This window comes from Aureococcus anophagefferens (genome assembly GCF_000186865.1).
Source record: "Aureococcus anophagefferens unplaced genomic scaffold AURANscaffold_10, whole genome shotgun sequence".
Taxonomy (NCBI): Eukaryota; class Pelagophyceae; order Pelagomonadales; family Pelagomonadaceae; genus Aureococcus; species Aureococcus anophagefferens.
The window spans coordinates 1,394,169-1,417,397 of NW_008705570.1; the positions used below are offsets into that span (position 1 = coordinate 1,394,169).

Sequence of the window (23,229 nt, forward strand, 5' to 3'; positions counted from 1 at the left end):
GCCGAAGACGTTGGGCACGGAACTCACGATCTGGTAGAAGGCGCAGATGGCCTTGAACTTGCCGATGTGGCGCCCGAGATTCGCGTACATACCGCCGTCCTCCGCGCCGAGATCCTTGACGGCCCCGACGACGTCGTTCGCCGCGCCGCCCTGCGTGTCCGCGACGAAGATGAAGCATTCGCGGCCGCGCTCCGCGAAGATGAGCCAGATGCCGCCGCAGAAGCCCAGGAGAAACAGGAAGGCGTAGACGCCGAGCGAGAGGCCGCGCGCGCCGCTGTCGCAGCCGTCGCACGTGAAGGCGACGCCGCCGGCTGTCGCGTAGTGGCCCCGCTCGCAGTCCGAGCAGAGCACGCCGTCGTAGCCGTCCGCGCAGAGGCCCTCGCCCGTGGCGTTGCCGCCGGGGCACGCGTCGCCGCCCCCCGGGCACCGGTAGAGCTTTTTCGAGCTCGCCGTCGTCCGGAACCACTTCTCCTTGACGACGAGCGACGCGAGCTCCGACCCGAAGGGGCAGCTCGCGCCCTTGGGGCAGCTCCGGCACGTGCCGCCGGCGTCGTAAAATCCCTCGCAGCACGCGCAAACAGCGTCGCCCGGCGACGCGCACGTGTTCGCGCCGTAGGTCGCGCAGGGCTCGCAGTCGACGGCGTCGGCGTCGGGCACGCGGTTCTCCGTGCACTCGGCGCACGCCGTGAAGCCCAAGTAGGGCTGGACCGTGCCGGCCGGGCACGCGCCGCAGGCGGCGTCGCCCGTGGCCTTGGCCGTGCCAGGGGGGCAGGGCTCGCAGCTGTCGCCGTCCCACGCGCGGCCCTCGCGGCAGAGCGAGCACTCGTCCGCGGCGTACGTGACGGCGATCTCGTTGTACTGGTCCGGGGCCTCGACGGGCACGAGCTCGTCCAAACAGTAGAAGTCGACGGTCACGGAGTTGGCGAGGAAGAGCGTCTGGTTCGGGGAGAGGGACCGGACGCGGTGGAGCTCCGCGACCGCGTAGCGCAATCCGAGGCCGCTCGGCGCGCCCGCGGCGGAGTTGCCCGCGAGCGACACGTTCTTGAGCGCGAGTCGGCCGCCGTTGACCTTGAGGAAGCCGCCGCCCTCCTTGTCCGCGTCCGCGCGCAGCGCGGCGTTGCGCGTCGCGGCGACGTCCGCGACGACCATCAGACCGTTCCACGTGTAGTCCCCCGAGCTCGCGCAGGACGCGATAGCGCCGCCGATGTCCGCGACGTTGTTCTCGAAAACTGAACGGTAGATCTTGAACTCCGCGGCGGCGATGTCGACGTAGATCGCGCCGCCCTCCGTCGCGGAGTTGCCGCGAAACACGCAGTCCTCGACGACGGCGTCGGACTTGAGGAAGAGCGCGCCGCCGTAGGAGTGGCGGTCGTCGTAGGCCGTGTTGTTCTCGAAGGTCGTGCGGACGATGCGGATCTGTGACGTCGGCGACTCCTTGACGAACATGGCCACGCCGCCGGAGTCGTCGGACTCCTTCTCGTCCAAATTGTTCGCGAAGACGCAGTCGGCGATGAGGAACGTGCCCGTGTAGAACTGGAACGCGCGGAAGACGCGGTCGAAGTTGTCGTGGAACGTCGAGTTGCGCACGTTTAAATTCGTGAGCTGGGAGAAGACGAAGGTGCCGTCGCCCTTGTTGTCGTTGCCGTAGGCGTCGATCACGTCGAGCGACGCCTCCGCGAGCGACGCGAGGCGCACGACGCTCCGCCCGTCCGAGTAGACGTTGTGCGCGAAGGTCGTGTGCGCCATGGCCAGGCGCCCGCCGGAGCACTCGTGCGTGAGCGCCATGCCCTTGCGTGCAACGTTGCGTTCGAACGTCGAGCCGTCGACGGCGAGCGACTCGGAGAGCGCGTAGATCGCGCCGCCCTCGGCGTCGGCGCCGTCGGCGCCCGCCTGGCAGTCGGCGAAGGAGGCGTTGGTGATGGTCAAGGATGTCCCCGTCGAAGCGTAGAGGCCGCCGCCGTCGCGGCCGGCGACGCAGCCGGAAAAGGCGGATCGCGCGAGCGCGAGGCTTCCCCCCTCGACGCCGAGGCAGCCGCCGCTCGCCGACGACGACGACGAGGCGAACGTCGAATCGGTGACGGTCGTGCTCGACGCCCGCGCGTAGATCGCGCCGCCGCCCGCGGCGTCGCCGTCCGCGAACGTCGACCCCGTCACCTCCAGCCGCGCGCGCTCGGCGAAGATCGCGCCGCCCTCGCCCGCGGCGCGGCAGGCCACGAAGCTGCAGTTCGCGAGCGTCGCGTTGGCGTCGTAGACGGCGACGGCGCCGCCGTCGCCGTCGTCCGTCGCGCAGCGCACGAACGTCGCGTTGTCCGCGCGGAGCGACGCGCCCGCGCGGACGACGACGCAGCCGCCGTGCGTGCGGCTCGTCGGCGCGCGCGTCGACGGCGCGGCCGACGGCGGCCGCGAGACGCCGACGAAGTCGCTGGGCGCCGCGGTCGGCGCGTAGCGCGCGGCGGTCGGCCCGTACGTCGGCTCCGCCGTCGGCGCGAAGGTCTTCGCGAGCGTCGCGTCTACGAGCGCGAGGGGCGCTTCGACCTCGAGGATCGGCGCGGCGCCCTCGTCTTGGTAAATTCCGAAGCCATCGCCGTCGAGGGTGCGCGTGTAAGACGAAGTGAAGGACTCGTCGGCGCCGAGGAAGATGTCCGCGGCGAGGCGGACCTCCGTCGCGCTCGCGTCGGCGAAGGCGGCGCGGAGCTCGTCGGCGCTCGAGACGGAGACGACGGAGGCCGCCGCGGCCGGGAGGACGACGAGCAACGCACCCAGGGGCAGCCTCATCTCCCTATGTTTAAAACTGTGCATCTTGCATCCATGTTGGAGCTCTCAAGAATCATTTTTTGGGAGAGGTCCGGCGGCTCGACGCTGAGCGTCCCCGAGTGCTATTTACCTTCTTTGAATCGTTCGAGTTTTGCTTCGGGGGAGAGGACCGGCGGCCCGACGCTGAGCGTCCCCGAGAGGGGCTGCAGGCACACGCCGGGACCGGTTTTGATGCTGCAACTTGAGCCTTGTTACTGCATCTTGAGCCAAAACCCTGAGGCCGGCAAGGCGCATGGCGACCATCAAGGTCGCCTACTGCGACAAGGACGGCGCCAAGCCGCTGAAGACGCAGCTCACGCTGCCGAAGAAATGGCTCAAGCCCGAGATCAACACGGCCTGCGGCCGCGTGCTCGACGTCTTCGTCAAGACGTACAACGCGCGCGTCGTCGGCGGCAAGCTCGACGCGTCGACGCTCGTCCTCGTGAACCCCGCCACGCTCGCGACGCACGCGCGGACGGACGCGCTCCTCGACGCGCTCGCCGGCGGCCACTCCTTCGAGGTCGTCGACGCGGCGTCGGCGCCGGCGTCCGCGGGCGCGGCCGCGCCCGGCGCGGCCAACCAAACAACCCCGGGCGACGGCCCCGACGCCCCCGCGCTCGACATCCTGCGGCGCCTCGAGAAGGGCCTCGGCGCGAACTTCGCCGGCGAGTTCTTCCCCACCGAGGACCCGCCCGTCGAGGACCTGCCCGGCCAGGGCCCGAAGCGGCGGGCGCGGCGCGGCCAGGACGACCAGCCCACCTGCGAGGAGCACGAGCGGCGGCCCGACTGCGTCGTCGGCGTCTTCGAGGTCAACTTCTCCGGGACCATGTACAACGGCGTCGGCTACGTCATGGGCCCCGGGTCCACGCGGAAGATCAGCACGCCGCCGCCCATCGCGCGCCACGGCCTGCGGTTCAAGGGCTTGCTGGATCCGCTCGTCCACGGCTACGTCCGCGTGCTCCACGAGGTCGGGGGGTTCTACGACGGCCTCTGGCTGCCCCGCGTCTCCGCGGGCCACGAGTGCATCAAGAGGATGCCCGAGGGCACGGAGCTGTGTGGAAACCAACCACTGGTTTGGGTGGTCCTGACCAAACTTGAGAATTCTCTAGCTCGGTCAAATCGAAGTCGATTCGGCTGATTTTTGGACGGATCGATCGCTCTCGTCGAGTTCTCGAAGCCCAGCCGAAGAGCTTGTGTCAAAACATTCGAGTACGCTCACATTGAAGTCGGGTTGAAGATTTGGTTTCCACACAGGCACGGAGCTCGCGCCGCCGCGTCCGCGGACGCCGCCCGTGAAGGGGCCGCTCGCGCCCGAGGTCAAGGCCGCGTGGGACGCCTACTTCAAGGAGTGCGAGACCAAGGGCACGGACGACGACCCGGAGGTCATCCGCTGGCGCCGGAAGCACGGCATCCCGGACCCCAACTCCGAGGAGGGCAGGAAGGCCCGCGAGTCCGAGGTCAAATACGACCACCCGCTCTTCGGCGGCAAGGGCGGCGCCGGCCTCGGCGGCGGCGTCGCCTACGGCGGCCGGGGCGGCGGCGGCGGCGGCGCGCCGAGCGGCGGCGCCAAGGCCTCGACCGTCTTCGACGACGGCGACGACTCCGACAGCGACGGCAGCCTCCGCGAGTAACCGGTTTTGCAGCTTGAGCGGGGGATTCTTTACACGAAGCGAGGGGGGCGCCGGACGGGCGGCGGCCTAGACGTGCGTCGTCCCGCGGCGCGGCGCCCTGCCCTGGATTTGCTTCCCGATGGGGTTGTGGGCCATCTCGACCTCCGTCGGCGACTTGGGATGCGGGAAGCCGTGGGCGAAGTGGATCGGCGACTGGGGGCTCGAGACCGCCCGGTCGACCTTGCCGGCGTCGTCGTCGGAAGAGCCGCAGCTGCACGAGCACAGCGCGAGGCCCGCGACGAGCAGCAGCACCGCCGCAGCGCCCGCGCCGAAGGCCGCGACATATATCGGCAGGCCCGCGACGTCGTTGCCCGCGTCGCCCTTCTTCGACGCACCCTCGGCCGTCGGCGCGGGCGCCGCGGGCGACGGCGGCGCCGTGGGGACGAACGTGACGACGTCCTCCGCGGCCGTGGCCTCCGCGAGCGCGACGACGTAGGCGTCGCCGGTCGCCCCGGCGGCCTCGACGAGCGCCGCGTCGAAGGCCCCGCCGTCGACGGCGCCGGCCGTCTCCTCCTGGACCTGCGCCTCGAAGCCCGCGAGGCCGAGGCCGCCGAGCTCGGCCTCGAAGACGCGGATGGCGTAGGCGACGACGAGCCCGCCGCCGAGGCGGCGCCGCGCGCCGTCGTAGATGTCGGCGGGCGCGTCCTCGAAGGCGTCGACGTTATCGCCGAGGCGGCGCGCGCCGTCGACGACCTGTAGGTCGTAAATGTCTTCCGCCTCGACGTCTGTAAGCGTCGCCGCGAGCGCGTCCTTGAAGGCGTCGACGTAGTCGTCGTTGTCGAAGGCGGACGCGTCGACGCCCGACACGGTCATGCGCTGCTCGAGCGCGTAGAGCGCGCGCGCGGGCGCGGGCGTCGGCGCGATCTTCAGGTCCGTCGGCCGCGGCGTCTCCGAGCCCGTCAACACCGCGGAGAACGTCGCCGTCGCCGTCTGGTCGCAGGGCTCCTCGAAGTCGGGCCGCCAGTGCATGTCCATGGAAACGTCGTCCGGCAGGCCCATGGCGTCGAACATCTCCTCGGAGCTCCCGTCCATGACCATCGTCACCCGCTTCGGCGTGCCGCCCATGTCCGCGGGCTCGAGCTCCTCGAGGTAGGCCGTCATGGACATGGTCATCTCCCCATTCACGCTGCTGTCCACGTCCGCGACGGCGATTTCCGGCGCGAAGACGAGGCACGCGACGGGGCTCCCCGCGTGCGACGACGCGCGCATGTCGCCCGTCGTCTTGAAGGTGCCGCCGAGCTGGAGGACGTCGCTGTGGCCGTCGACGTAGATCGTCGACGACGCGTAGGCGTCGATCTCGGCGTCGACGGACGCGTAGTCCGCCTCGGCCGATATTTCGAACATCGTCGCGCCGTCGCTCGTGAACGTCGCCGCGCCCGCGAACAACACGTCGCCCCCGAGCTCCGCGCGGCCCGCGGCGCCGACGTCGAAGTAGGCCTCGCCGTCGACGCGGCACGCGAGCGCCGCGTCGCCGCGCGGCGCGTCGCCCGCGTCGCCGTCCGCGGTCCCGCGCAAAAAGAAGCGCTCGTCGTCCATCCACGTCACCGTCATCTCCGCGGCGACGTCGTCGGCGCCGTCGAGGGCCACGGCGCCCGACAGCGCGAGGTCCACCTCCTTGAAGCCGTCGACGCGGACGACGAGCGCGTGCTCGCCCGAGAGGCCCGCGAGCGCGTCGTCGGCGCCGCGGCGGTCGTCGCCCTCGAGCGTGGCCTTGACGTAGAACGTCTCGTCGAGGCCGTCGGCGAGGCGCAGGAAGCCCTCGACGTCCGCGTGGTCCTTGTCCTCGTCGACGTAGAGCGAGCCGTCGACGGCCGTCACGGAGAGCTGGAGGTCGTCGCTCGCGCGCATATGGACGCGGCCGTCCGCGTGGGCGCCGCGGTCCAGGGACCCGGCGACGAAGACGTCGATGTAGAGCTCCTCGGTGCCGTCGGGCAGCCACCAGGTCAGGTTCCAATCCACGGACGCGTCCTCGAAGTCGAGCGCGAAGCTCGACGCGAGCGAGCCGTCCTCGTCGACGGCGCGGTCGAAGAGCCGCAGCTCCAGGTTCGCCGTCACGCCGAAGGCGAACTCGCTTCCGCCGTCGTCGTCGCCGTCGTCGCCGCCGTCGTCGTCGTCGCGCCACCGGTCGTCGTCCTCGTCGGAGTAGTGGAAGGAGTACGAGCTCGAGCCGTCGCACGGCGTCCACGTGCAGACCTTGCCCGGGTCGCCCTGCACCTCCGCGGCGTTGAGGCAGTCGTCCTCGGTGTACAAGTTGCCGCACCCGGAGTCGCCGTCGCACGGCTCGCAGTCGTCCGACCCAGTATCGTCTCCCTCCTCGTTCTCGTCCTCGGCGTCGCACGGCGTCCACGTGCAGACCTTGCCCGGGTCGCCCTGCACTTCCGCGGCGTTAAGGCAGTCGTCCTCGGTGTACAAGTTGCCGCACCCGGAGTCGCCGTCGCATGGCTCGCAGTCGTCGGAGTAGTCGTAGGAGTAGGAGTAGCTCGAGCCGTCGTCGCGCCACCAGTCGTCGTCCTCGATCTGCGCGTTCGTCGGCGCGACGGGTGCCGCCGTCGGAGTGACGGGCGCCGCCGTCGGGGTGACGGGCGCCGCCGTCGGAGTGACGGGCGCCGCCGTCGGAGTGACGGGCGCCGCCGTCGGCTCGGACGTCGGCCGCGGCGTCGGCGCGAACACGGGCGCCGCCGATGGGTCGCCCGGGAGGCGCGTCGGCGCCGGCGTCGGAGCCGGTACCGGCGTCGGGGTCGGGGCCGGAATCGGCGATGTCGTCGGCGCGAACACGGGCGCGGCCGACGCGTCGTCGTTGTCTTCGTCGTCGTCGTCGCACGGCGTCCACGTGCAGACCTTGCCCGGGTCGCCCTGCACCTCCGCGGCGTTGAGGCAGTCGTCCTCGGTGTACAAGTTGCCGCACCCGGAGTCGCCGTCGCACGGCTCGCAGTCGTCTGAGTAGTCGTAGGAGTAGGAGTAGCTCGAGCCGTCGCACGGCGTCCACGTGCAGACTTTGCCCGGGTCGCCCTGCACCTCCGCGGCGTTGAGGCAGTCGTCCTCGGTGTACAAGTTTCCGCACCCGGAGTCGCCGTCGCATGGCTCGCAATCGTCGGAGTAGTCGTAGGAGTAGGAGTAGCTCGAGCCGTCGCACGGCGTCCACGTGCAGACCTTGCCCGGGTCGCCCTGCACCTCCGCCGCGTTAAGACAGTCGTCCTCGGTGTACAAGTTCCCGCACCCGGAGTCGCCGTCGCATGGCTCGCAGTCGTCGGAGTAGTCGTAGGAGTAGGAGTAGCTCGAACCGTCGTCGTCGTCGTCGTCGTCGTCGTCGTCGTCGTCGTCGTCGTCGTCGTCGGACGCGATCGGCGCCGCCGTCGGAGTGACGGGCGCCGCCGTCGGCGCGACGGGCGCGGGCGACGGCGTGACCGCCGGAAGCGCCGTCGGCGCCGGCGTCGGCAGCGCCGTCGGCGGCGCGGTCGCGACCCCGATCGGGTCGCGCGACTGCAGGCGGCGCAGGGCCGCGGCCGCGGCGCGCGCCGGCGCCGCGAGGCGCCGCGCGCCGTCGTCGTCGTCGCCGTCGAGCGTCGCCTGCACGTGCGTGTAGAAGACCTCGTAGGCGTTGAAGACGAAGCGGAGCGTCGCGTCGACGTCGAAGTCCGCCGCCGGGATCGTCGCGGTCGCGTCGAAGAAGGCGTCGTGGATCACGGCCTCGCCGTCGACGCGGAGGCCGCCGCCGACGAAGACCGCGGACGTGTCGTTCACGGACGTTCCGTTGAAGGCGAGGTCGGCGCCGACGACCTCCGCGCCGTCGGAGCTCAGCGCGGCGACGAAGGCGACGTCGTCGGGGAGCTCCAGGGGCGAGAACGTGCCCGCGCCGACGGTCAGCGCGGCGGCGCCGGCGACGTCGAGCACGGAGTCGCCGCCGAGCTCGAGCGAGCCCGCGAAGCCGCCCGCGGCCTCGAAGCCGGCGCTTCCGTCGTCGTCGTAGGCGTAGGAGTAGGACGACGGCGCGTCGCCCACGCGAAAGTGGCCCGAGAACTCGCCGTAGGCCTCGTGGTCGTCGACGGACTTGAGGACGTCGAGCGCGGCGCCGTGGCCGGCGATCGAGAAGCCGCCGTCCACCTCGTTCGCGCCGACCTGGCCGACGAGGCGGACGCGGCTCAGGACGTCGTCGCCGCGCTCGACGGCGGCGAGGTCGAGCGTGCCCGCGGCGCCCATGTCGAAGCCCGGCAGGTCCGTGGTCACGTCCCAGGCCGCGGACAGGTTGAGCAGCGGGCCCCGGTGGTCCGCCATGGTCACGGCCGCGCCGTCGCCGTCGACCGTCGCGATCGTCGTGACGTTGCGCCGCGTGCCGTCGGACTCGATCACATGGCTGTAGGACGTGAGGCGCAGGTCGTCGCCGCTGCCCTTGAGGTACTCGTCGACGGCGAAGACGTGGGACCCGTCGCTCGCGCGCGTCGTCGCCGCCGTGCCGCACCAGAGCGCGTCGACGACGGTCCCGCACGCGCGCGTCTCGTACTCGTCGTCCCAGACGCTGTACAGGCAGTGGTCCTCGGAGAGGGACTCGAAGTCGCAGGCCGCGCGCCACGCGGCCGGCGCCGCGAGCCGCCGGCGCCGCGGCGCCGCCGGGCCGCCGAGCGAAAGACTGTGCCGCGCGCCGACGAGCGCCTCGAAGAACGTGCGCCGGCCGCCGCCGGGGAGCGTGTTCGCCCAGAAGTCCCAGCCCGACGCCCGCTCGTTGCTGTAGGAAAGCACGTTCGCCGCGAGGGGCCCCGCGAGCGCGCAGCCGGCGGGCCCGGCGGGCTCGCCGGTCGCGCACCTCGCAAAGTAGGACACGTCGACGGCCGCGGCCTCGCCGCGGGCGAAGCGGAGCGTCGCCGCCTCGACGCCGGCGACGTAGTGCGCGCCCACGGGCGCCGCGGCGCCGTCCCCGCGCAGCGCCGCGGCGAAGGCGCCGCGGTCGTCCGACGACGCGACGACGAACGAGAGCTCGGGCGCGCGCACGGTGACGTTGGCCACGGGCCAGTCCGCGGGCACGGCGACGGGCGACGCCGCGTAGGTGCCCCGGAAGCTCCCGGCGTCGCTCGAGAAGGCGCGGAAGTGCTCGAGCGCGGCGTCGAGCTTCGACGTCGACGCTTCGACGAAGCCGCCGCGCGCGTCGCCGGCGAAGAGCTTCTTCCCGTCGTAGGCGACGTCGACGGCGCGCTCCCAGGTCAGGGTCCGCGAGAAGCCCAGGGACCGCCAGAGCGTGCCCTCGGCGTCGACGGCGCAGGAGACGCGTAGGGTCGACTCGAACGCAGAACCGGTCAACGCGTAGGCGCGAAGCCGCTCGAAGAGGAGGTCGAAGTCGAGGGCCGACACGCGCAGGGACGCGCGCACGGTCGCCGCCTTGCCCACGAGGGGCCAGGCGCCGCCGTCGGGCGCCGCGGAGACGCGCGCGACGGTACCGCCGGCCAGCTCCGCGCGGCAGGAAGCGCCCGTCACTTCCAGCGAGTGGAAGCGCGACCGCGGCCCGTCGAGGCCGACGCCGGAGACGTCGACGACGACGTCCGGGCCGTCGAAGCGCACGGCGATGGCCGCGTCCGTCGCCCGCAGGCCGTCGGGGCTCCGGAGGAGCGGCGCTACGGTGAGGATGGTGGCGAAGCCCAGGGCGAAGCTCAAGGCCGCGAGGGCCGCGAGGCAGGCCAGGAACCGGCGCCGCCGCGTCGTCGGCGGCGGCGCCGCCGCGAGCAGGCCAAACTCGCCGCCCTTCTCCGGGCGCAGGGGGTTCTCGACGGACGCCATGTTCGATGGGTGGTCGGGCAGCCCTACTCCGAATACACGTCAACCAACGGTTCATCATTGCAAACTTGAAGTGCGATGCGATGAGCAGCCCGATGACACGAGGATGATGCCTCCATCGTAGCAGCATCGATCATCTTGACGCTCGTCGGCGCGGCGCGCGGCGACGCCGCGCCGTGCCGCCGCCGCTGAAGCTCGGTGATGTGGCGCCTCCTCCTGATCACCAAAGCGCTCGCCCAGACCGCCTGCCCGAGGTATGTTTTGATCTCGGAGCAGCGGAGCGGTACGGGATTCTTTCTGGAGAAGATCAACGCGCACCCCGAGGTCAACTTCGCGAGCGAGCTCTTCGACGGCTTTCATGCATTGCATAAGTTGGACGTCGGCGTCGGCGTCCGCTCGTCCGCTCGTCTCGCCCCGACCCGCGACCGTCGCGCGATCGCAGGTCGGCGACGTCCTGGTCAGCTGGGAGAGCATGGAGGCGGTTATCGAGGCCACGTACCGCAGCCTCTGCGACGGGCGGCAGGCCTCCGTGGGCTTCAAGTGGATGTCGGGCGGCCAGCGTCCGCGCCTCGTCGACTCCCGACGCGACCTTGCGTAGGACGAACCAGGGCCACAGCGTGCACCACGCGCGCATCATCGAGTACCTGTCGCCGCCCCGGCGTCCGCGTTCCCGATCGTGCGCGAGCTCCCCGGCCGCCCGCGCGCCTCCCTCGGCCCTCCGCGCGCTCTCCGACCGTTCCGCGAGCTCCCCGGCCGTCCAGGCGCCGCACGGGCACCACCATTCTCTACCTCTTCCGCCGGAACCTCCTTCGCCACGAGATCAGTAAGAACGCCAACACGCAGCTCAAGGACGCCCTCGCGCATCCGAAGACGGCGGCCGAGCTCGCCTCCGCGCGAGGCAACGTGACGCTCTTCGAGGGCGCGGAGCTCGTCTCGGACATGGTCAAGAGGCTCGAGGCGCGCGCGAAAGTCGTCGGCTACTACGCGGGCATCCCGTCGCTGTTCCTCGCGTACGAGGACCTCGTCCCCGGCTCGAGCGACGCGGAGGCGCGGTGGGCCGCGGTCTTCGAGGTCCTGCGCGCGAGCGCGAACGCGACGATGAAGACGCCGAAGAGGCCGCTCGTCGCCATTCACCAGACGCGCGCGATCCTCGGCGACGTCGACAACGCCGCGGCGGTCCGAGACACGATGCGCTCCGTCTGCTCGCCGGAGGTCAGCTTCGGAGGCGCGTGCGAAGAGGTCCTCGCCGGAGCCGCCGCCGCTCCCGACAAAGCCATGCGGTCCGTCCTGAAGCGCTACGCGGCGGCGAACGCGGCGCTCGCGGCCGCGGCGGCGACCGCGGCGCTCGCGCCCCACGAGGGCAGGCGAACGTCCGTTCGCGCCCACGCCGACGCCGCGCCGTGCCGGCGCCTCGAGGCGGCGCTGACGCGCGACGACGCGGGCCGCCGCGCCTCGGCGCTGCGCGACTGCGGCGCCTGCCTCGCCCACCTCGACGCCGCCATGGACGCCTACTTCGAGTTCCTGCCGCTCGTGTCGGCGCGGCTCTTCCAGCTCCAGGTCTACGGCTGGGCCGACGGACGGACGGGCAACGCGTCCGCGTTCCGCGCGCTCGCGGACCGCCGCGCGGCGCTGGCCGCGCGGGCCGACCCGGCGCTCGCGCGGCCCGCGGCGGCGCGGCGGCGCATGGACGCGAGCGTCGCGAACTACGGCCAGTGCGCGCGCAGCGGGCGGCGCCTCGCCGCCGGCGCGGACCCGCGCGAGGACTGCGGCGCCGCGGCCGCGCGGGAGCCAAACGGGACCGCGTCGCTGCTCGCGCACCTGCACCTGACGTTCCACGGGGGCACGGCCCTCCTCGACCTCATCAAGTCGTCGACGTGCATGCTCCTGCCGAAGACGTGCGCGGCGAACGTCGGGGCGGGAAAAGAGCGCGAACTTCCCAAAGGCTCCTCTCTCGGTCGTTTTCCACTCGTTTCGGCTGACTTTTGGACGAGCGATCATCGCTCGGAACGGTCTCGACGCGTGGATGCTGTTTCCGGCACTCGCGCGCGCGGAACACTCACGTTGAAGCGACGTTGAATCACTCGTGTCCCGCCCAGGCGAACGTCCGCCCGGACAAGCGCGGCGCGGTCGACCTCCTGGCGGTGACGGCGGCGGCGAACCGGTGCAACGACCAGCGCTGCGGGAAGAACTTCGCGAGCCTCGCGGCGCCCGACGACGACGGCGCGGTGGCGGCGCCCGTCGACGCCGTATTCTTCGAGCCGTCGCTGCCGCGGCACGTCGCGCTGCGCTGGCTCGACTCTCCCAAAATCGTCTTCTCGACGGTCGCGCGGCACCCGTCGTTCTTCGCGCTCACAAGGGGCCTCCAGGCGGGCAAGCACCCGGACTTTCTGCTGCACGCGTGGCAGGGCAAGAGCCCGCCGCCGTCGTACTGCACAGTCCTCGCGGAAACGCACGTCAACGAGGTGCGGCGCCGCGTCGACGCCGGCGCCATCGAGGCGCCCAAGGGCCTCGACGCCTGCCTGCGGGGGGGCAGGGCCTCGCGGGCGCCGAACGCGACGCGCGCGGACCTCGCCGCGGCGCGCGCGAAGATGGCCCGCTTCGCGGTCGTCGTCGTCGCCGAGGAGTCCGCCCCGCCGGCGTCCGCGCGCGCGGGGGACCGCGTCGACGGCGCGCCGCAGGTACGCCGAGGGCCTCCGCGGCTTCTGCCGGCGCCTCGGCTGGCCGAGCTGCGCGGGCACGCGCCACCGGTGGAACCCGCCGCCCGAGGTGAAGGCGGCCGCGGACCGCGTCGGCCGGCGGCTCCGGCCCGCGCCCGCGCCGCACCACGGCGCCGAGGCGGCCCTCGGCCACTACGGCCTCGACCGGGCCGCGTTCGCCGCCCTCGTCGACGCGAGCCAGCTGAGCCTCGAGCTCTACTTCTTCGCGCGCGAGCTCAACCGCGCGGACCACCGCGAGCTCGGCCTCCGGCCGCCGTCGACGGGCCTGGCCGCGCCGGGCGAGTTCGAGGGCGTGTTCTTCTAAGGGAGTGTCGGTGTGAAGTGGATACCACGTGCGTTCGAGGGCGTATTCTTCTAGTTTGTGTCGGTGTGCGTCCAAGACATCGAATCCGGGAGAGCAAGCGAATTAGACGACGACGAAGGGACAAGCGGGACTAGAGGTGGCCGTAGGGGTTCGCCGGCTCCGCGGGCGTGACGCCCTGGTCCGCGAGGGCCGCCTCCGCGCTGCTGAGCTCCTCGAGGTAGGCGGCCTCGGCGTGGATGTACCTATCGAGAGGGCATGGTTTCGGGTGTTCGAATGCGCGGCGGACGCCGGGGCGGACCAGGAGGCGATGGCGGGCTTGAGCTCGACGAGCGTGATGCCCGTGGCCTTGTCCACGGTGACCTGGCCGATGATGTAGGCGACGTCGGCCTCGCGGACGGGCACGTGGTCGTTGATCTCCGTGAGGAGGCCCGACAGCTGGTCCACGGGCAGGTGGCCCGACGCGTCCTTGTCGTACTTCTCGAAGAGCTCCGTGAGCTCCTTGTTCGCGTGCTTGATCGCGATCATCGCCGACAGCGCCTTCGGCAGCTCGTCGACGGTGAGCTCGGGCTTCGCCGTCGTGCCGCCGATGCGCATGATGAGGTCCACCTCCTCGTCGGTGACGCCGCCGACGCCGGGCGTCCAGACGTTGAGCAGCTCCGTCGCCATGGCCTTCACCTCGTCGTGGTTGAGCGTTCCCGTCTTGGTGGCATCAAACTGCGTCATGAACTTCTGGAAGGCCTGGTTGCCGGAATTGCGCGCCTCATGGCGCTGGTTCCGCCGCTGCGTGTTGGGCGCGAGGTGGGCCGAAGCCGCGGCGCCCATGCTCTCGGGAGAGTGTGCTCTGCGGCGCTGCTGAAATTATTGAAGATTCAGGTTTACCTCATCGTGCTTCCAACGGCAAGTTTCTGATGGAGCTGCCCCGATGGAGCTAGCTCTCGAACTATGGCGGCCCACGTAGACGACGACCCGGAGCTCGAGCTCGAAAAGCTGCCGCAGGACCTCCACTCGCTGCGCGCGAGGGATGCCGCGCTCGACGCCTTGGCGAGCGAAATAATCGAGCGCGCGGCGCGGCTCGCGGCCGCGGCGCTCGAGCCCGCCGACGCGGCGGCCCTCGCGGCCCTCGGCGGCGCCGTCCTCGTCACGGGCGCCGCGGGCTACCTCGGCGCGGCGCTCTGCGGCGCGCTCGGCCGCCTCGGCGTCGCCCACGTCGGCGTCGACGTCGTCGCCGGGCCCGCGGTGCGCAAGCGCCACGACGTCGCCGACGCGGCGGCCCTGCGCGCGTCGGCCGCGGGCTGCGCCGCCGTGCTCCACGCGGCGGCACTGCACGCGCCGCACGCGTCGTCGCGGCACGCGGACGACTTCGTCCGAACGAACGTCGAGGGCACGCGGAACGTGCTCGCGCTCGGGCTGCCCGCGGTCCACACGTCGACGACGTCGCTCACCATAACGCCGCGCGTGAAGCGCCGCGAGCAGGCGGGGGAGCTCGTCTGGCTCGACCACGCGTCCGCGGATCCGACCGCGGCCGCGGCCGGCGACGACGCGCCGCGGAACAAATACGGGCGGACGAAGCTCGCGGCGGAGCGGCTCTGCGTCGCCGCGGCGGCGGACGTCGTCGTGCTGCGGACGCCGCGGTTCTTTCCCGAGGCGCCCTTCGAGGACGGCGGGGATCTTCCGAATTTCAAGGCGAACGAGCTCCTCGGGCGGCGCGCGGCGCTCGTCGATTTGGTCGACGCCCACCTGCGGGCGCTCGCGCGCGTCCGGGCGCTGCGCGGCCGCGTGCTCACGCTCTGCGCGCCGACGCCGCTGGCCCGCGGCCTCGCGCCGCGCGCCGCGGCGGCGCGCGTCCGCGACACGTGGCCGCGGGCCGAGGAGCTCTTCGCCCGCCGCGGCTGGCGCCTCGCGGACGCGATCACGCGCGTCTACGACCCGAGCGCCGCGATGGACGCGCTCGCGTGGCGGCCGCGCGTCACGTTCGCGTCGGTGCTGAGGGCGCTCGACGGGGAGGTCGTCGACGAGGCCGCGGCGCTGGAGATCGTTCTACGGGGGGCTTACTAAGCGGCGACGCGACGGGTCACTTCTTCGCGCGCTTGCGCTTCGACTCCTGCCCCGCGGCCTCGAGCTCGCGCACGCGCGCGAGCGCCGCGGAGAGGAGCTGGTCCTTCTCCGAGACGCGGACGTAGTCCGCGCGCGGGAACGGCACCGGCGCGTCGCGGCGCCGCGCGAAGAAGACGCCGCTGCCGAGCTCGAGCGCCTCCGAGAGCAGGAGGTCGCCGTCGCAGAGGCGCAGCGCGGGGACGTCGCCGTGGACGACGCCGCAGCAGAGCTTGCCGGCGTTGTCGAAGTCGCCGCCGACGCGATCCTCGTCCTCGTCCTCGTGCGCCCACGCCGGCCGCGCCTTGTTGCGGGCCATGCCGCGATCGTCCCAGCGAATCGGGTCGCCCTCTTTGCTGACGAACTCGAACGTGTGCCAGTAGCCCGTCGACGAATACGGCCTCGGCTCGACGTCCTCGAGGATCTCCGTGGAGAACGCGCCGGTGAGCGGACGCGCAGGAACGTCGTTCCGCGGGATGTCGACGCATCCCTCACCGCTCTCGTCGATGGACAGGTGGCCGGCGGAGGGGAGCACGACCTCGCGCTCGTCGTGGTCGCCGCCCCAGTCGTTCATGCTGAGGTAGAATCCGAAGATCTCATACCGCCCCGCGAGCGCCGCGGTCGTCGCGCCGCGGATGACGAGGCTCGCGTCCAGCGAAGCGTCGCTCACGTCCCAGAAGTGGTCGCCGGCGTCGGCCTTGTAGAAAAGTCTGCGGGACGCGAGCGCTTGCTCGTCCGCGACGCGCTTCTCCTCCTTCTTGAGCTCCTCCTCCGTCAACGCCGGGCCCGGGCGGACGGTGTTGCGCCGCGGGGGGCGTTTGCCGCCAGTCGACTTGCGCGCCGTCTGCTTGGTCCGGACCATTTCTCCAGCGGGTTCGCCGCCGCCGCGTTCCCAAAGACCCAGAAGCCGAGCCCTTGGCCGTCACGTTGTCAGGCAGCGGCGAGCAGCCCAGCGACAACCTCAATCCGGAGCGGCAATTTTGATGCATCGTTGAAGATCGGTAACGGAATTGCCGGAAGCGGCGCGCTGTGAGACGAAGACGCGCCGCAGCCACACCCACACTCAGCCACAGCAACAGTGCGATGTCGGCACCACCGCCGCCGCCGCCGCCGCCGCCGAGCATCGGTCCGCCGCCCGGCGCGCCGCCAGCTCCAGTTCCGAGGCCGCCGCAAAGCCCCGCGCCGCCGTCTGTGGTGAAGAAACCGCCTCCAGGTGCGGTAGCGATGCTGCCGCCTGGGGTCGGCGCGAAGCAGCTCACGAAGACGCTGAAGGCGACGAATGTCGGCGGACCCCCGCCGGGCCCACCACCGCCGGGCCCACCGCCGCCGAGTGCGATGAGCGCGTCGCCGGTCGTCCCGCGGCCACCCGTAATTACGCCGCCTCGGCCGCCGACGTCGTCGACTGTACCCGGCGGGCCGCCGCCGGGCCCGCCGCCGACGCCGCCGCCCTCGGGCAAGCCGCCCGTCGTCGCGCCGCCGCCCATGGTGGCGCCTCCGCCGATGTCGAAGCCCCCGCCGGCGTCGCGCGTCCCGCCAGTGAAGATGGCTGCGAAGCCGAGCAGCCCGGGCGCGCCGCCGCCGCCGCCGCCGCCGCCGCCGCCGTCGACGCCAATTCCCGGCGCCCCGCCGCCGCCGCCTTCGGCGCCGCCGCACTTGCCGCCGGGTCTGTCCCAGCGTCCGACGACGAGCCTACTTTTTCGCGTGAGGTTCCAACTCCGTCGTTTTCGTAGGCGCACCCCCGCCGCCGCCGTTACCGCCAGGACCTCCACCTTCTTCGGGCCCCGCGCCCCCGAAGCTCGTCGCGCCGCCGCCGCGAGCAGCGCCGCCCCGGGCCGTCGCGCCTCCTCCGCGCGGCGCGGTGCCGCCGCCGCCGCGCGGCGCGGCGGTCCCGCCGCCGCCCCGCGGATCGCCCGGGCCGCCGCCGCCCGCGAGCCCCGCGCCGCTGGGCGCCGCGCCGCCGGTGGCGTCGCTGACCCCGAAGCCCGGCCAGAGGAAGAAGGCGAGCCCGAGCACGGAGGACTTCGCGGAGGACCTGCCCTCGGCGGCCGTCTTCGACCACGAGGCGCGCGCGCAGGCCCTCGAGGAGATGGCCGCGCTGGAGCGGGCCCTCGAGCTCGAGATCGACGCGGGCGCGGCGCTCGAGGACGAGGGCCCGTCGCGCGACGCGTCCGTCGCCGACAGCGAGGAGGACGCGTACGAGCGCGCGCGGCTCCTCGAGACCGCGGAGCTCTGCCGCATGCGCCTCGCGGAGCACGACCAGCGCGTGCTCGAGCGCGCGGCGTCCTTCGACGACTGCGAGTGCCCGCTGTCGACCGTGCTCCGGGGCGTGCTCTTCGCGCGGGGCCGCCGCATCGCCGGCGACGGCATCGCGAGCGACTGGGCCCGGAGCCTCCTGCTCTGCGTCTTCAGGTGCCACGCGGGCCCGGACAAGCGCTGGGGCTTGGAGGAGTGGTGCTGCTTCGTCGCCGACTGCAAGTTCCCGTCGGAGGACGCGCCGCGGCTCTTCAGGCGCGTCGCGCTCCAGCGCGCCGCGGCCGCCGTCGGCGGGCCCAACGACGCCGCGGACGCCTACGACTCCGACGCCTCGGACGACGACGGCGACGGAGACGGCGTCGCGGCGCTCGTCGCCGCCGGAGTGCACGACGTCCGCTTCGAGTTCGGCGGCTTTTATCGCTTGCTCGAGGAGCTCGCGGCGTCGCGGCGCGCGGCGGCCGGCGCGGACGACGACTCCCGCGACGCGCTCGAGGCGCTCTGCCACGACGTCGTCGTGCCCCTGGCCGCGCAGATCGGCGCGCGGGGCCCGGACGCGCGCGGCGCGACGCGCGTCGACGGCAACCCGCTCCTCGCGGAGCGCAAGACGCTCCTGCTCCTGGCGACGTACCTGCCGAACCTCTGGCAGCTCTTCACCTTGTACGCGCAGGACGAGCGGGGCCACACGGCGCCGCGGGGCAACGCGTCGCGGTCGCGGGCGCTGGGCTTCCCGCACCTCGCGCAGGCCGCGGAGCACGCCGTCGCGGGCGTCGAACTGCGGGACCCGGCGTCCGTCGAGTTCGGGCCCCGGGCCCGCGACATCGAGGCGACGGCGCTCGGCTCCTCGGCCGAGCACTGCCGGTCCGTCGCGTTGGCCCTCAACGAGGACCGCTTCCTGCGCCTCTGCGAGGATCTCGCCTTGGTGCCCGCGGTGGCGACGGCCGCGTTGGGCCGAAAATGCTACAAGGACGCGCGGAAGCCGCGCCTCGGCTGCGAGCTCGGCGAGGCCGCGTCGCCGGCGAAGAAGCGCGCGAGCCCGACGAAGAAGCCCCGCCCCCACTTCCAGTCGCCCATCCTGCGGACGACGGCGGCGCACCGCCGCCGCATGCTCGCGACGGCGTCCCAGACGTCGAGCCTCCACGCGACGCGCGACGGCCACGCGCGCGCGACGCCGCGGTCCAAGGCCGTCCGGGCCAACGTGAGCCTCGCGCTCGAGCAAACCAAGGCGCGGGGCCCGCGGAGCGTCGCGTCGACGCTCGCGCGCGAGATCGACCTGACCACGGAGGCGTGCCCGGGCCTGAGCTTCTGCGAGTTCGTCGACGCGCTCCTCTCCGTCGCCGACGGCGCCATCGGCGCCCGGGGGAGACTCAAGGCCCTCTACCCGACGCCCCACGACCGCGCCGTCGCGCTCCTCGCCGTCTGGGGCGCCGCGGACCCGAACAAGTTCGACCTCGTCGCCGGCTGCGTCGCGAGCCACTGCCACGCGAACACGGGAGAGCACCGTTAGACGGTGTCCCGACGGGCGGTCGCGTAGCCTAAGTTTACCCGAGGCTGCTGTCGGGTCTGACGAGCCTGGGCGTGAGGTGGTCGGCGGCCGTGACGTTGACCTTCCCCCGCAGGATGAGGTGCGCCGTGACCATGCACTCCGTGCCGTACTTGTAGCGGATCCGGTAGGGCCCGCAGACCTCGTTGAGGAGCGCGTCGTCGGGCTTGTGGGCGAGGCCGATGTCCGCGCACCGGCCGTCGCGGAACTCGTCGGCCCAGAGCCGCTGGTACGAGTCCATCGCGCCGCGCGTCATGATGGCAAACGCGTCGCTCCGCGCGCTGTGGCGGTACCAGGCGCGCGGCGCCTCCGGGTCGCCCGGCGCCGACGCGATGGCCCGCACGTAGCGGACCTGGCGCTTGCCGTAGAGCGCGTCGGGCCGGAGCCGGCCCGCCCAGCCGTAGCGGACGCCCGTCGCTCGCTCGTGCGCCTGGACGAGCGCGAAGCACCTGCCGATGCTCCAGAACTGGGGCCCGTGGTGCGAGAAGTGGCAGCAGCTCGGCTTGCTCGGGTTCCGGTGGCACTCGCCCGGCGGCGGCGCCTCGGCCTCGTAGTCCGCGAGGCCCGCCGCGGCCGGCCGCCCGAGGACCTTCCGGCTGCTCTCGTAGTACTCGACGCGGACGGGCCGCAGCGACGCGATGGCGGCCGCGTAGCGTGTCGCGTTCTGCGTGCCGTGGAAGCTCGCGAGCTTCAAGCTCTTGCGGTAGGACTCGTTCAGCGAGATGAACATGAAGACGTCGCCGCCGCCGGGAAACGCCCGCCGCAGCGGGCCGATGGACTCGTAGGTCTCGAGGAACGTCCGCAGCTGGCCCGAGATGCACAGCGCCGCGCGCTGCGAGTAGTCGGGCGCTGCAAGCGCCAGCGACGCCAGCGCGAGGAGGCGTCCTACCATCGTCGGGCAGCCTTTACATTTTGTTGAACAAATGCTGAACACTTTCTTGAACCCTAGGCGAGATATGGAGTCGTGAGAGCTCCTCGGCTGCCCGGCAGAGCAAGAGCCGGTGGCAAGCTCTCGTCAGCCTCGAACCGGGCAGCCTCGAACCGGGCAAGCTCTTGTCAGTAGAAGAAGAACTCCTCGGCTTCCCTCGGCCGCCCCAACCATGCCTCGCGCGTCCCACGCCATCGAGGACGCCGCGGCCGCGTACCGGCGCCACATGGAGGAGACGTCGACGCAGCGCATGATGGACAACGCCGCCGCGGTCCTGCGCCGGTCGACGCGGCCTCGCGAGGAGGAGGTCGATGTCGAGGTCGACGAGGCGCCCGCGCGCGCGCTCCCGAGCCGCTGGCACCTCGCGGCGCTGCCCGCGCTGCCCGCGCCGCGCGACGACCGGGGGGACCACGAGTGCAGCGTGTGCCTGCAGGCCATCGAGGACGAGTTGGCGCTGCCCTGCGGCCACGCCTACTGCGGGCCCTGCGTCGAGGCCGCGCTCCGGAAGAAGGCCGAGTGCCCGCTCTGCCGCCGCGACATGGCCGCGTTCTGCGCCGCGCGGGGCATCGAGACGGCGGCCGCCGAGCGGGCCGCGGAGCCCCAGCGCGCCTTCGGCCGGCGGCGGCGGCCCCCGGAGTCGTCGGACGTGCCCGTCATCGTGCGCGCGGGCCACTTCGAGCGGGGAAACATGGTCGTCTTCTTCGTCCGCGTTGACGGCCGCTGCCGCTTCGGCGACGCGCTGTTCCGGAAAGTGTCGTTCCAGTTCAAGAACGCCGCGGGCGACGAGCAGGAGATCGTGTTGAACGCCGCGCCCTTCGAGCTGCCTCTGCCCGCGCCGGCCGCCGGCTCACCACCCGCGGAGGTGCTGGCGACGGTGCACCCGCGGCCGGGCCTCGGCGTCGACCGCACGCCCCAGTTCGTGCCCCTGTCGTCCGCGACCTTCGCGGGCACGGTGCTCGCGCTCAAGAGCGAGTGGGCCGCGGCGGCCGCGAGCCGCGTGCGGCGCTCGCGCGCGCGCGTCCACTCGGACCCGGGCTCCATGACGGAGACGCTCACGCAGCTCGACACGCTCCGGCGGACGAACATCGAGACGCACCGCTCGCTCACAGGCACCGTGGAGCGCATCCGGGGCCAGGCGAACAACATCCGCGCGCAGCTCCGCGAGTCGCGGCGGACGCCGAGCCTCGCCGACATCGTCGCGCTGAACAACGCGGCGCTGGGGAGGTAAGGGGCGCGGGTTCTTTGTTTTCGCTTCTCTGGATTGATTCGTCGGCCTCGATACGTCTCAAGTGACGTCTCGGCGCTGCGCCGGCCGGGCGCCGGCTCGGTGCGACTGGCATGCGTTGGGGGGATTCGCAGGCATCCAGAGCGCGCCGGCCGGCCGATCAGCCGAGCCAGCTCGAGCTCGACCTTGACATCACCAGGTGGCCAGCAGCGCGCAATGAAAATCTCAGCCGCCATCCTCGCATCCGCCGCCGCGACGGCCTCGGCCTGGGTCGCGCCGCGGTCCGCGGCGCCCCGCGGCCTCAGCGTCCGCGCGCCGCCCGCGTCCCACGACCTCTTTTTTCCCGCCAGCTCAGTTTGAAACCCCGTAGGCCCGTCGACGCCGACGTACCAGGTCATCGACATCCCGAGCGACAAGCCCAAGGTCGAGGAGGTCGAGGCGAAGCCCACGGCCGAGGAGGAGGAGGCGCGCCTCATCGCGCCCATCGACGGGCGGCCCATCGTCGGCGTGTCGGGGTTCTTCGCCGATCCCACGAAACGGAACGACCAGCGCGTGCTCGACGTGCTCCACGCCCAGAACTCCTGGGGCGGCATCGTCGCCTTCAGCGAGGACGTGCCCGCGACGAAGAAGCGCCTCGTGAGCCGGTCCGCGCGCTACTCGGGCCTCCTCGGCGTCCTGAAATTCGGCGAGTGGTCCGAGTCCGGCGTCGTCGAGGCGCTCGAGGGCAACGAGGTCCAGGCCTGGCTCGCCTTCGACGTGCCGCCGGAGAAGGTCGGCGCGACGCTGTCCGCGGCGCTCAAGGCCAAGACCGTGGAGCGCGTCGTCGTCGCGTCGACGGGCCCCGTCGACCCGTCGCAGCTCACGGTGCCCGAGGACAGTGACCTCACGTGGTCCGTCGTCGCCTTCGACGTCGCGGCGCTGGCCGACGACCTGCCCGAGGGCGGGCCCCTGGCCGTGGACCGCGACTCGGAGGATTTGGCGGCGGCGATCTCGCGCGACGACGCGTGCCGCGTCGTCGCGGAGGCCTTCGTGCTCGCGCCCGCCGCGGGCAAGTGCTTCACCGTGTCCAACGGCGGCGAGGTCGCCGCGTCCTACCTGCGGACCCTGCGCGAGGACGGCTACAGCCGGCGCGCGGAGCTCGCGAAGCTCGTCGAGGGCGGCCTCGCGCAGTTCGAGCTCGACATGAAGCCCAAGGAGGAGCAGGAGGCGGCCCTCGACCCCGAGGAGCTCGCGAAGATCAAGGCCCAGGAGGCCGAGGACCGCCAGAAGGAGTACGCGGCGCTCTTCGAGGAGTCGCGGAAGCAGGCGGCCGAAAAACGCGAGCGCGAGGTGACCGCCAAGGCCCGCGAGTGGCTCGGCGGCCGCTGGAACGAGAAGAAGTACTCGAGCGCCGCGGGCATCGACGTCGAGGCCTACATCGAGGAGAACTGGGCCCAGGGCGTCGAGGAGGCGTCCGCGATCCTCGGCTACACGCGCCGCGACCGCGAGGCGGGCAAGCTCGACGACGACGACGACGACGACGACGACGACGACGACGACGACGACGACGACGAGTAGGCGGCCCGCTTCTCCGCGCCGGGGCCCATCCACACGCGGCGCCCCCGCGCCCCGGCCGCCGCGGCCGCGGCCGACGCCCGCCGCGGCCGCGGCGGACCCACCCCGATCCCCCCTGCACACTCTCCGCCAAGCTCCGTTTGCCCTAACATCTCGAACGCACGCCGCGCGGGTCGGCGTGGGAAGGCGCGGTCGCCGAGGCGTTACTCGGCGACGACCCCCGGCGACCGAGCTGCAGGGGTGCGATGGTCCCTGACCTGCTGATCGCATTGCAGCTGACCTGCTGATCGCGGCGCGCACACCTTGAGGCACGCGGCAGCAGCAGTGCACGCGTACACCCCGTCGTCATGGCGCAGGCGCGCGGCCTCGTGCAGTGCGTCCTGATGCTGGTCGG

General features: G+C 72.4%; 1 protein-coding gene across 1 annotated transcript; it reads left to right on the forward strand.

The window, feature by feature from the left end:
• Window positions 1-10,695: 10,695 nt before the first annotated feature.
• On the forward strand, window positions 10,696-19,092 carry AURANDRAFT_71728 (hypothetical protein; the record flags this gene model as incomplete). The annotated part of the gene is made up of 8 exons (XM_009039062.1): window positions 10,696-10,763; window positions 10,822-10,863; window positions 10,985-12,131; window positions 12,320-12,846; window positions 12,902-13,232; window positions 13,621-13,800; window positions 14,241-15,278; window positions 17,326-19,092. The coding sequence occupies 8 exons, from the start codon at window positions 10,696-10,698 to the stop codon at window positions 19,090-19,092; spliced, it is 5,100 nt and encodes a 1,699-aa protein (XP_009037310.1).
• Window positions 19,093-23,229: the final 4,137 nt, after the last annotated feature.